The following is a 13,527-nucleotide window of genomic DNA, read 5'->3' on the forward strand; positions in this document are numbered from 1 at the left end:
ATTTATAGTCTTGAAATTGAATCTGGTAGTTTAAAGAAAAAGCAATAAAAAAAATCCTATTTAGCAACTGGTGTCATTACTTAGTTGGAAAAACTAACAATACAGACGCTCAAAACAAAATCATATTTAAAGCAGTATATTTAGATCCACTTAATTTAAAATGGTTAAGTGCAGAAAAAATTAAAAGCTCAGAAAAGAAGTAAGTCAGTATCTTTAAAAATAAAACACCTCCTCCATTGCAAAATACCCAACAAAATTATTTCGGACCTAATCTAGCGAAAAGAATTACAAAACAATCCGCAGCAGACAGTTTAGGCTTATATCTCAAGCAACTCCAAGAAACGCAGAAGACAAACGTATACTGGGAAAAATAAACTTTACAAAAAGGTAGCTTCCCTAAGTACTTTAAGTTTTTGTAAATTTTGGAAAGAAAAAAATTCATCAAGTGTGCCAATGTTAGCTGTTGCGATTCAAAAGTGTTGCATAATACAAGCATCTTCTGTCGCTGTAGAATCTCCTTATAGTGAAGCAAACCTTAATCAAAGGAAGGAAAAAAGTAGCCTTTCATCAAAAAACATAAGATTTACATTAATTTTAAAGAGTGCAAAAAAAAAGCACCATTATATAATCAACTATTTATAAAAAAGAAATTTTATTAAATAAAGAAAATTAAAAAAAAAGATTGTTTAACTTTTCTTTTGACTTTCCAATGTGATTAAAAGTGTAGGGAAGTAAGGTCAAATTTAATTAATAATAATGTTATAAATTTAATGTCATGTAAAAACCTAAAGAAATTGATTATTTTTTAAATATTTTTCGTTTTCTTGAAATTAGAACTCGGTGTAGTTAAGGCAATTTACAAATTATTCGAATTCTTTTTTTGGAGTCTTTAGATCAATTCCACTCATCGGTGTTAACATGAATTTAGTAAAAATCTTTTGAAAAAGTTCCTTAATTTACTATTGATCCTAGTTCTAATCGGTTCTGACGTATATTAACTATGTAAAGTTGTCAAAACACAATATTTCTATCAATTTTCACAAAAAATACTAGAATTCCAACCAAGAAAGAGCTTATAATTAAGAATAATTGCCAATAAACGATCAGAGCAGATCATATGGTTAAACTATAATGTTTATTTGACCTAAAAAACGTATTTACTTGAAACATTATTAAAATTTGGACAGGTGATTGGGATTTTAAGAAGATTTAAAAAAAAAAAAGAATCTTCGGTCTGGAATTTTTTGCTTTAAACATTTATATTTTATGATACTGCAAAACTTATCATTTTAATTTTTTTCGTCTTTTCATAATTCACAGGCCTGATCATTTAACGGAAATATATTGCAGTCAACAAAATATCATACAGACGCTATAATATTTTAAAATTGCCTAAACTACACCGAGAAGTAGATTGAATTCACTTTCCGGAAAGCTGGAAATTTTCATTTTAATATTATAAAATTAAAATCGTAATGAAATAGACAGTAATTATTTATATGTTAAAAAGTCTGAATTCCACAGAGTTAATAAATTTTTAGGGTCTTTAAAAATAAATAAATAAAAAATATATGTTTGCTTTTAAGGTGAAAAGCATAATCGCCTTCAAAAAAAAAAGTATTTAACAACAACAACAAAAGCAATATATTTACCAGAAATATAGATGTTTTACATAAGAATGTTATACGTTATAAAAAATATTTGTACAGTCTACATTCTGGATGGTTCACTCTCATATAGCTAGGCTAAATCGAGGAGAGCGACCATGAACAAAACAAAACAAAACAAAAGAAAGAAAAGAAAAAAAAAGAAGCAAATAAAATAAATAATACACTCACAGAAGGTTGCAATTAGTCTACATTCATATTTGTATCTTATATAATTTATATGGTGATTTATCTATTATCACCAGTGATACTATTGCTGTTTCTATTTATTTTGATGTAGCAAGTAGTATTTTAATTTGGTTTTGAGAACATATTTTTTAATATTGCTAAAAGGGATTGATTTTAATTTATTTTGAATTTGATTCCAGTCCATTAATGCAGAGTATTTAAAGGAATGTTTGCCGTAGGATTTTGTATTATATTTTTGCACACTCAGTGCACCTCTGCAAGAATTTCTTGTAAGTTGGCAGCTAATTGTACTGCGTAGAGTGAACCATTTATTAAATATAGGAGGTAGTTTTTTGTTAAGGCAGCTGTGAATAAATAAACAATTTTCAATTTTGATAATATCATGCAGTTTTAAAATTTGTAGTGTGTTAAAAGATGGGAATGTATGTGCATTGTTTGGTAGAAATTCAATAACCCTGACTGCTTTTTTCTGCATGATAAATAGGCGATTTACAGTATGTATGTTTTGACTCCATGATAAAAGGCAATATGTGAGATGAGAGTGAAACAAAGCATAGTAAATAGATTTTAAAGTTTTTTGTTGTATAAAATGTCTTAGCTTTGACAGGATGGCAAGGGATCTATTCAACTTATTAGATAAATCGTTATAATGGTAAGTCCAGGCTAAGTTTTCGTCTAGCTTTATACCCAAGTAGTTTACAAATTTTTTGCACCAAAGTTTTTTCCCATTTAACTTAATTTTGAGCTGCTGATCTAATTTTTTGTGACGACTTTTAAATAATATTAAATCAGTTTTTTTGGAGTTGAGGGAAATTTTGTTGGCATTTAGCCAGAGGCATAGTTTTTTAAGATCATAGTTAACATATTTGTTGATTTTTTTTATGGACTTATTAAAATAGAGAAGGTTTGTGTCATCTGCATAGTGTTGGACTCTACAAAATTTTAAAGCTTTAGACATGTCATTTATATAAATAAGAAACAATAAAGGGCCAAGGACAGATCCCTGAGGAACACCTACTTTGATATCGTTTAGGTCTGAGCTCATCCCACTAATGGATACTAATTGAGTTCTATTAGTAAGGAAAGATTTGAACCAAGAGTTTGAGACTCCTCTAATACCATAGTACGATTTAAGGGTCATTCCATACAGTCGCGGTCGTGACATTTCTACAGCAAAGGGTTAAAATATAGGCAAGGAACTTAATGAACATTTTTCTTTTTGGTAATGTGTACAATTGGTTACGTACTACTATCTGAAAAATTTACAGTAAATTTTATGCTACAGTTGCATTGTTATGTCAAAATAAAATCAGTTGCGGTGGTGACAGCTACAAAAACAGAAACAGAACTTGTTTAAGTAATTTTGTTTTCTTGTAGAAAACTTTCAACAAATTAAAAATGTTATATTTTCAACCGTTTCTGTAGTAAAGTATCGCTTAGCTGACTATAATGTTGATAAATTTCATCTTCAGTCAAATATATTAAATTTACCGTCGAATCTTTGCATATAGCTTCTTAAAACTGCCACGCATTTTGAATAATTTGTCTTGCTTTAACCTTTTTCCATGCTATTCTTTTTGAAGTTCCTTCTACCCCATCAATGGCTCCTTTTTCGAGGGCTGAAGCAAAAAATTCCACTCGAAAGTTGGAATATTAAAAAGCAATTGACAATACTTTAGGAACTTTACCATAAATCGGTTTTTAAATTGAGAAGATGGATCATCACTCTAAAATGTTACTTTGTGTATAATTGAACTGGTTGCGTAAGTCTTTAAAAAATATATTACAAATGTTTTGCATCACTCAAGGATAAAAATAAAAGATATTAAAAGGCGAATCCAAAATTGAGGTAGCATTTTCAAAAACTCTGTATATGTTGCATACAAAGACTGTTTGATCAATCTCTGCTGTAGGCGATTTATAACCTTGTCTTTGTACCAACTTATGTAACTGACTTCAATGCATTCTTCATTTTGCTTCTTAGATGGTGGTAGCATTCGGTTGTTAAAAACAGTCTGCAGTGGCAATCTGGAGTGAGAGGGCTGCAAAGAATCCATTTGTTTACCCAGTTTGTGTTATAAGGTTCAAAATTAAGGTTTGAAGATAAATCATTAAAATTTTCATGAATTAGACAACAGCAGGTTTTAAGAGGCGTCTTTGAATATGTGAGTATTTGGACTGGACGAAGTGCACAAAATTTGAAAAATTTATCTCGCAACCAAACTCTTCTGCGTACAGGGTATAACATTCCCTTAATTTAAGTAACAAGTAACGTTTTTGAAAATTTTTACCATCAATTTTTATAAAGTCTTTCATAAATGGAGTCCATCAAGATATTTCTTCGCGATTGTGAAACTCTAGTACATGATTGAATACACTAGAAGATAAACGGATGCGTTTTTTATCTTTGATATATCTGGTAATGAGATGTTCATTTTTATTGCTAACTGTTTAATGACATTATCTGCTTTTCGTGGCGACTTTGGTAAAGCCAATTTAACGCAGTTTACAGCACGAGCTTATGACGAACTTGAATGATTGACGACTTCTTCCATTTGACAAGAAAAAGAACAAGGAATATCAATGATAAATTGAGTTTTTTGAAGATCTCTGTGTTTACGTTGTCGTAATATAGCAAGCTTCTTTTTTTTTTCAATTCTTGCTCTGGCGTTGATTGTTGGCAACAAATATTACTTAGTTCTTTTTCTATTTCTTTTAATTCAGTTTTCTTTCTTTCTCTATAATTTTTACAAACTTGTTTGTGCGATTTGGGCATTGTTTTAATATTTATATGTTTCCTGTATTGTTATGTAGAATATGTTTAAATGTTCAAATGGGTCAAGGAAGAAGATTTAATTCAAAAAACTTTAATTAAAACACGTGTTATAAAGAGTAATTTAAATAACTGATATAACTGTCTATTTAAAGGTTATGCATTGCATTAACGATCTAAACGATGCATTACATTTAAATATCGAAACGACGCATTTAAACATCGAAACATCCGTTACGTCGCGGTCGTGACAAAAAAGAAATCGCATTTTACTTTTTTCCAGACAAGGATTTTATAAATTTTTTTTACATATATATTCATTTCAAGTAAAATGCTTTTGATAAATATTTTCTAGTTGAAAAAAAATTAAATTTAGGTTGTATAAAAAAACTAAATTTTTTTATAATAGCCGAAGTCGTGACGGTTAAAAACGCCCTTTTTTTTTTTAGTAACATACTAACTAATAATTGAGATAGTAATAATATCACTTATTAACAAACTTATTTAATCACTAATGTTTAATCTGAGAATTAAAAATTAAAAAAATGAAAAAACGTTCAACAACTCCATGTTTTTTATATTATAAAATATTAAAAATGGTTACTAAATTTTAAATATCTACACATGCATAAAAATAAATGACGAAGTGAAGATTATAAATACACTAATGTGTCTGTTAATTTAATTTAAAAAAATCTATTTCTAATATTCAGTTTAAATATTTTTGAAATATGACAATCTTATATGAAATGACCCTCAACCATTAACAAAAATTCACTTAGGGGTAGTGCAGTTTTTTTTAGTTTTCCGAAAGTTTACATTGTTGGACTTCCGCACATTTAACATTTACCAATTCAAAAACTAGAAATTCCAAATGCCTTACTTTTTATAAAGAATATTTATTTGTAAAGTGTATCAAAAGTGACCGTTTATTAATAAAAGTGTTTTTTTTAAAAGATAAATAAAGATTCTTACCAGTCTTTTTTTTTATTCCTCGTAAAAAAAAATTGATAAAAAAACAAACTGTTATACATATATATATATATATATATATATATATATATATATATATATATATATATATATATATATATATAACATTTTACATTAGTAATTACTTTAACAGGTGTAATGACGCTACTAATTGTTTTTGTTAGGTAATCCAAGTCATGATAATAATACCAAGTATTTTAACATTTCTTTCTATTTTTTTAACTTACATTTGAAAATAAGCCAAATGTTCTCATGTATTTGATATAACTTTTATACAAATTGCTAATTTAAACTGTATTTTTGTTATCAGCATGTTCTTTGTTCTTTTTACTTTGTCTATTTTTCTCTGCAAGCTTTAAAGTATATGGATCCAAAGGAAGTACCCCAGCTAATGCTAACAATCTTGTTACAGGTTTAGACATTGAGCAGTTTAGACTAAGCCAGTACTTAATCCGATCCATGTTAAGTGAAATCAGCTTTTCGTTTCTGGTGTTTGGTAATGGATCAAAGGTTCCTACCTGTTCATAGTATCCACGATTACGTGCTATTCTCTGTTTTGTAGCAACAATGTGAAAAAAAGGTCGATTAGGACAGCCATAATAGGCCAGTCGCAATGTTGTTACAGGGGAAAATGGCTTTTTCATTTTTTATTATATAATCCTAAAAAAAAAAGAGATAAAATATATTGTGTTATGCTATTTAATTTTGGGCTTTTCTTTGAGTAGCATAAATAGTTAAATTCATTTTTAATTTTCTTTTCCATCCACATCTAAAAAAATCTGACAAAAATTACACGCATTTTATACCATATATATATATATATATATATATATATATATATATATATATATATATATATATATATATATATATATATATATATATATATATATATATATATATATATATGTATATATATATATATATATATATATATATATATATATATATATATATATATATATATATATATGTATATATATATATATATAGATATATATATATATATATATATATATATATATATATATATATATATGTATATATATATATATATATACCTCTCCATATATAACTCTGAATCACAAACCCTAAAATACAAGGCCAATGCAAAAAAATCAAAAAAAAAGTCGAGTATATTACTACTAAATGGGACATAATGAGAACAAAATTTTGGTACCTCTTACTTACAAACACTTTACTACTACATAACTACTGCTTCAGAATAGTAAAAATAAAACATTTTAGAAACTTATGATTAACTCGACTACTATACCACTCCACCGTAATAAATGGAAAAACAACATAAAATACTTTTGAAATAACTTTTGATAAGATTTATATGCAGCTGATTGGTATTCCTAGCAACAATTGATTGTGTATTAAAGTCCTATAAGTAAACTTAAGGTGCAAAGCCCCTAATCTAGAAAATGAAGTGACGAATAGGTGTTATGAAAGCACATCAGCAAAATAGGATAGATGGAAAAATATGACTGAAAATGATAGGAAAATATGACTGAGGTGGTTTTAAAAGCGTTTAAAAAAACAATTAATTTTGTATACGAATGCGAATATTGGATAAGTTACTAGATGTTAAGTTTACAATGAAGCAAAGGAACCAATTTATATTCTTAGCACAATATAACACAATATGACACTATATCTATATAGACATTTTTAAGTAAAGCAAAAATTAGAGCAAAAAATTAAAAGGTTTAACAACTATCATTATACAATTAAATACCATTTTACTAGCATTAATACAATGAGTTTTATATTGATTGGGGAGGACTTGAAACTGGAAATTTTATACCTGGATATAAGTCAGATAAAAGAAGTTTTGAAGTCAGTGTCTTGAGGCTGAATAATTTCAGATCCCAATATAGCATCATGATTTTTTAAAATGAATATTGTTACCATTACTGTATTTCATTAATTCACTAATTAATTTCAAAATCATTAATGATTTTGAGATTGTTTACTGTGATATAACTATATAATTTAACTATCAATCTACTTTTAAAAAAATGGTGTTTACATGCTATTTTACTTAAATACGTATTTAAGTAAAATAGCATATAAATACCTTTTTTTTTTAAGTAAGAGAGAACACATAACTAAATATTATCTTTAAGGTTTTTTGTGTTGTTTCCAAAGACTTCAAATTTTTATCTTATAATATTTATTTTTCAATGCTTCAATTTATTTTCAATTTTTTCAATTTATTTTCGATTCAATTTATGCTTCTAATTTTTATCTTATAATACTTATTGCTTTTTAATTTTGATGAACACGAAATTTAGGCACTGGCCTAAATCTTGCTTAAATCCAAATATACAGACTGATTTGGTTTTTAAACTAGCATATCCTCATACAAGTTATAACATGGCAGTAATAAAATTATTTGTTTATGCTGTAGCATGAACAATGCTTATTTGACGTACTAAGTTTATGATCTTCTTTTGGTAATCGCAAATTTTAGATTTCACGGGCAATTTTGATATGCAGCGTTAATGACACGCGTTAATACGTTTTTAATCGAGAAAATAAAAATTTTGCGGTATTTAGATTTTTTAAATGAAAAAAAAAAAAAAAAAAAAATTGTGTTTCCTCGATAAAAGCAAAACATCGAGGCATGTGGAATTGCTGTATAACGAACTTCTTTTCCCTTTTTTTTTTTCTTTTGTTCTTTAAAGGACAAAGGGGTTGTCCATAATTAGGTCACGCTTAAGAGAAGGGGGGAGATTTATGGGTTTTGTGACGACTTGTACGGAACTTGTTAATAAAGAGTTACGATGTTGTGAAGAAAGGGGCCGGTGGGTGGAGGGGGTTGTAAAACAATCAAAATTTGCGTGACGTAATTTGTGGACGACTTCTAATAAATCCGTTAAACCTAAATTGCCAGCAAAGGCAACTCTAGAAATAAATTAGGGGGGAGGGCATCTCCTGACTGCTTTCTTAAAAAAAAAGGTCCTCAAAACTAAAAATTACTCAACTCAAAAGTGTCAAATAACCGACTAGCTGACTAAATTCCTTAAAAAACCGACTATAACCTAAATTTTTTGTTTTTTATTTTACATTTAATGTTTATCTTCATACAATATATATATATATATATATATATATATATATATATATATATATATATATATATATATATATATATATATATATATATATATATATATATATATATATATATATATATATTTATATATATATATATAAATACAAACGAGTATATCAATAAAAATAAAAATCAATCCAAACGTTTATTGAAACTTGATCCAAAACGTCAGCAAATTTTTTTTTTTTTTTTTTTTTTTAAAAGTTTTAAAATATAATATATTTAAAATTAAATTAGGGCTAAAAATACATTCTTTAAGTATATTTTTACATAATTTGCTCGTTTAAAAGTTATAAAGAAGTTAAAATTCACTTTATTTAAAAAACTGTTTTTTTTTCTTGAAGTATTCAGCTTGATTACATGATGACTATCTAAAGTATCAGTATAGTTATTTAGAAAATCAGCTTTTGAGTGAATCTCAAATTCCAGTTTACTACTATATGTCTACAGGATATGCTACAGGAGCAAATGATAAGAAACGATACAGGAGCAAATGATCACTCTGCTACAATTATTGATAATATTTTCTCTAGTTTAATAGCTAATGAAATTGTTTCAGGAAATTTGACAACTTCTGTTTCTGATCACTTACCTCAATTTTATATTTGTCCCAATTTCAATAAATTATTTATACCACGCAGGCACAATTTATATAGCAGGAGTTTTAAAAACTTTAATAAAGAAAATTTTAAATCTGATTTATCAAAAATTGACTGGGATGATATTATAAAGTCCAATGACACTAACAAATGTTTTCAAACGTTTATTACTGAAACAACATTGATTTTAGATCACTACCCCCCTCTTAAAAGAACATGTATCAAAAACTTCAAACGCTGATTCAAACCATGGAATACAAAAGGAATTATAAAATCTATTCATGTGCGCAATCTTTTCCAACAAAAATGATAAGATCTGAAGATCTTATTAGTAAAAAAAAAGATTGAAAGTATTTTTAAAAGATATAAATATATGATAATTACATTAATTAAACTTAGAAAAAAAAACCATTTAAAAAAATTGTTCTCAGAAAAAGTAAAAAATCTTCGCGAACTTTGGAAAGGCATTAACATTCTAATTAATGTAAAAGAATTTAATAAATCATCTCCCAACTGTTTGCAAGAAAATGAAATATATATAAATGATCCAACTCTAATCTCTGAATCATTTACCACTTTTTTTAAAAATGTTGCTCATAAACTCAAATCCAATATTCCTTCGTCTTACATTAACTATCAAAAGTATCTTAAACATCCAAATTTACATAGTTTATTATTATCTCCAACAAATATTCCAGAAATTTCATCTTTTATATTTAAATTGAATACAAAAAAATCATTAGGTCCAAATGGCATTTCCACAAACATTCTTATAGATTTTAACTATGAATTTTCAAATATTCTTTCTAAACTATTTAATACCTCATTTATAAATGGAACATTTCTTAATATTTTAAAATTATCTCGCGTTATTCCAATATTTAAAAATAACTCTAAACTTTTATACACTAACTACAGACCTAATTCTCTTTTATCTAACATTAGTAAGCTTCTTGAGAAACTTATGTATTCTAGAGTGTACTCTTTTCTAAACTCATTTAACTGTTTAAATGATTTTCAATTTGGTCTTCGATCAAAACATTCTACTTGCCATGCATTAATAAGTATAACGGAAAAAAATAGAAAAGCTCTTGATACTGTTCATTTTGTTTGTGGTGTTTTTATCGATTTACAAAAACCTTTCGATACTGTTGACTATAGTATTTTGATTTCTAAATTAAATCATTATGGAATTCGTGATATTGTAAATGACTGGTTTCGATCTTATCTTTCAGATCGAAAACAATTTGTAAGTATTAGTGGTTTCAATTCTAGTAATAAATCAGTTTTGTGTGGTGTTCCTCAAGGTTCTGTTCTAGGTCTTCTTTTATTTTTAATCTACGTTAACGACCTAATCAACTCTGTTCACTTCTCTTCAGTTCATCTGTTTGCTGATGATACAAATCTCTTGCACATGAACAAATCGCATCATTCTTTATGTAAAAATGTTAATTCGGATCTAAAAAGTATAGTTCACTGGTTAAATGTTAACCTAATATGTCTCAACACCGAAAAAACTAAACTAATTTTTTTTCATCTTTAAGAAAAAACTATTTCTTTAAAAATGTTGAAATCAAAATCAAAATTAATAATAAACGGCTATATCCTTTAAGAGTTATTAAATATCTTTGTGTATTAATTGTTTGCAATCTTTCATGGAACTTTCATACTGATGAACTAAGCAAGAAACTCGAGCTAACGGTATGCTTTCGATAATTCGTTATTATGTCGATAAAGTTACACTAAAGAATATTTACTATGCATTATTCTCATCTTATCTTAGATATCGTTGTCAAGTTTGGGGTCAAGTTGGAAACTATTGCATTAACAAGTTGTTATCGTCTCAGCGTCAATCCATTAGAATAACAAACTTTCATCCAATTAAATCATATACATCGAAGTCCTTCAAAAAACTTTTCATTCCAACATTTCCAACGCTAGTAAAGTATGTTAATCTTCTTTTTGTTTTTGACTCCTTAAATAAAAACTTACTATCTCCTATCACAAACTTGTTCACAGACAGTAGACTATAACATTCCTACTCTACTAGAAGTAAACACAATGGAAAACTAAAGGTACCATCTTTTAAAACCCAGAAGTATGGTAAAAAATCTATTGTTTATCAGTGCGTCTTTGAATGGAACTGGAGCCTTGCATGCATTTTGAATGAGCCCAAAAAACTATATCCTAAAATACCTTTACTCCATCTTAAACAATATCAATTAAAAAAATTCTGAAAAACTTTTTATTCTAACTTTTAGACATATTATCCTTACGATTAAAATGTTCTTTTGATTTTCTTTTTGTTATTACTACAATTATCATCAGTACTTTTTGTTTATTTTTTTCTTTTTTTTATTATTAAAACTAGCAAATTATGATTTCTACGTATTTGTTTTAATGTATTAATTATGTTGTTCTTAATGTATATTACGGTCTATATGTTTCAATGCATGTCTTTGCTTATTATTACTTATATTATGTTTAAAAACTGGTGTCACTCCTTTGATCAGATTTCTGTATGAGGGACACCATTCTAAATAAATCATTAAATTTTTATTATAAATAATTTTATGTTCATAACTACTATTATAATATTAGTTATTGTTATTATTTTTTCATTGTAACTATTGTAAACATACTTATTATTAATATTACTATAATTTGTATTCATATTTTTTTTTAATCTTATATTATTATAATATATTAATATTACTATTATTATTTTTATCATTATTATTATCAAAACTATTGTAAAAATGATTTACGGAAAATAAATAGCTTGTTGTTGTTGTTTATCGAAACTTGATCCAAAACGTTAGCAAACATTGTTTTGTTTTTTTTTGAAAGTTTTTCAAATATCGTAATATTTAACATTAAATTAAAACTAAAAATACATTCTTCAAGTATATTTTTACATATTTTGCTTGTTAAAAGTTATAAGTTAAAATTCACTTTATTTAAAAAACTGTTATTTTCTGAAGTAATCAGCTTGACTACATGACGACTAATTTAAGTATCAGTATAGTTATTTAGAAAGTCAGCTTTTGAGTGAACCTTTCATATTCCAGTTTACTACTATATGTCTAAATGAGAGTTATATAGTAGTTTTATACAAAATATCCATCAAAATGTCTGTTTTTAAATGAAATATAAATATATTTAAAATCGCCTATAATTATTACCTAATTTATCGCTGCTGCTGTTATCCATTTGTGCACCTTTGACTCGGAGTTTTTACCATACTTGACCTATTAGTATTTCTCTTTATATTTTAGACCACGTGATGAGGTATTCATAAATCTTTATAATCTGTTAATATCCGCTTAAGGTACAGTAATTAGAAAAAAAATTTGTATTCAACTTTTACTAATGTTTTTTTTTTTTATCAAATTCTATAATATGCTATTTAAAGCTAAAAAAAGTTTAAAAAATTTGAAAATTTTTTTGTAATTATTATTTATTAATCATTAAAGGTCAAAAAATGGGGTAAAGGGCGACGAAGATTTTTTACCAACCGTTCATAATTTATGATTGAAATTTTGGCTGGTGATATACTATATGTGACATTGTGTCGTGGACTAAAAGATTTAAGGTAAGTCGAAAACTAGACCAAATATTAGCATTTTTGTAAATTTGGGCAAAAATGGGGTAATTTAAGGGCATAAGATATTGAATAAAATACTAAACGAGAGAAGCAGTAAGCTTTATTCTAGTGTATGTTGTAAATAATAATACGATAAATAAGTGAGCCAAATTTCAAATCAATTTGATAATTAGTTTTGAAAATATCTCCGTCGCCAGCCCAAAAAACATGGTTTTGAAAAAAATGCAAGTAAAAAAAAAAAACAAAGTTCAAAAATCTTCACTTTTTTACATTACACCAACCAATGTTTTATTTTGATCACAAAAGCTATTTTGCATTTCTTATAACATTTTTTTCTTAATTTTGTTTTATGGTTACATTAGTTTTCTGAGCTTCCGAGACTTGTTTAGTGTCCTTACGTAAACTACATATTTGCCAATTATTACTAAATGTCATTCAAAACTCAATAAAAAAAACTTTTTAAAATGCTTTTCCATCATAGAATTTAAAACAGTTGATCCTACTTTAATACTTAGAGCAGTTTTTCAACATGTATACAGTTTAGACATCTCGTTTAATTTGATTTAGCGATT

General features: G+C 26.5%; 1 protein-coding gene across 1 annotated transcript; it reads right to left on the reverse strand.

The window, feature by feature from the left end:
* Window positions 1–5,909: 5,909 nt before the first annotated feature.
* LOC136072009 (small ribosomal subunit protein bS16m-like) lies at window positions 5,910–6,266 on the reverse strand. Its single transcript, XM_065819444.1, has one exon. The coding sequence runs from the start codon at window positions 6,264–6,266 to the stop codon at window positions 5,910–5,912; it is 357 nt and encodes a 118-aa protein (XP_065675516.1).
* Between the last annotated feature and the right edge of the window lie 7,261 nt (window positions 6,267–13,527).

The sequence above is a fragment of the Hydra vulgaris genome, chromosome 15, assembly GCF_038396675.1.
Source record: "Hydra vulgaris chromosome 15, alternate assembly HydraT2T_AEP".
Taxonomy (NCBI): Eukaryota; Metazoa; Cnidaria; class Hydrozoa; order Anthoathecata; family Hydridae; genus Hydra; species Hydra vulgaris.

What these genes read in the sequence shown, in the direction of transcription:
- LOC136072009 (XM_065819444.1), bottom strand. Translation starts at nt 6,266, where the DNA reads ATGAAAAAGCCATTTTCCCCTGTAACAACATTGCGACTGGCCTATTAT.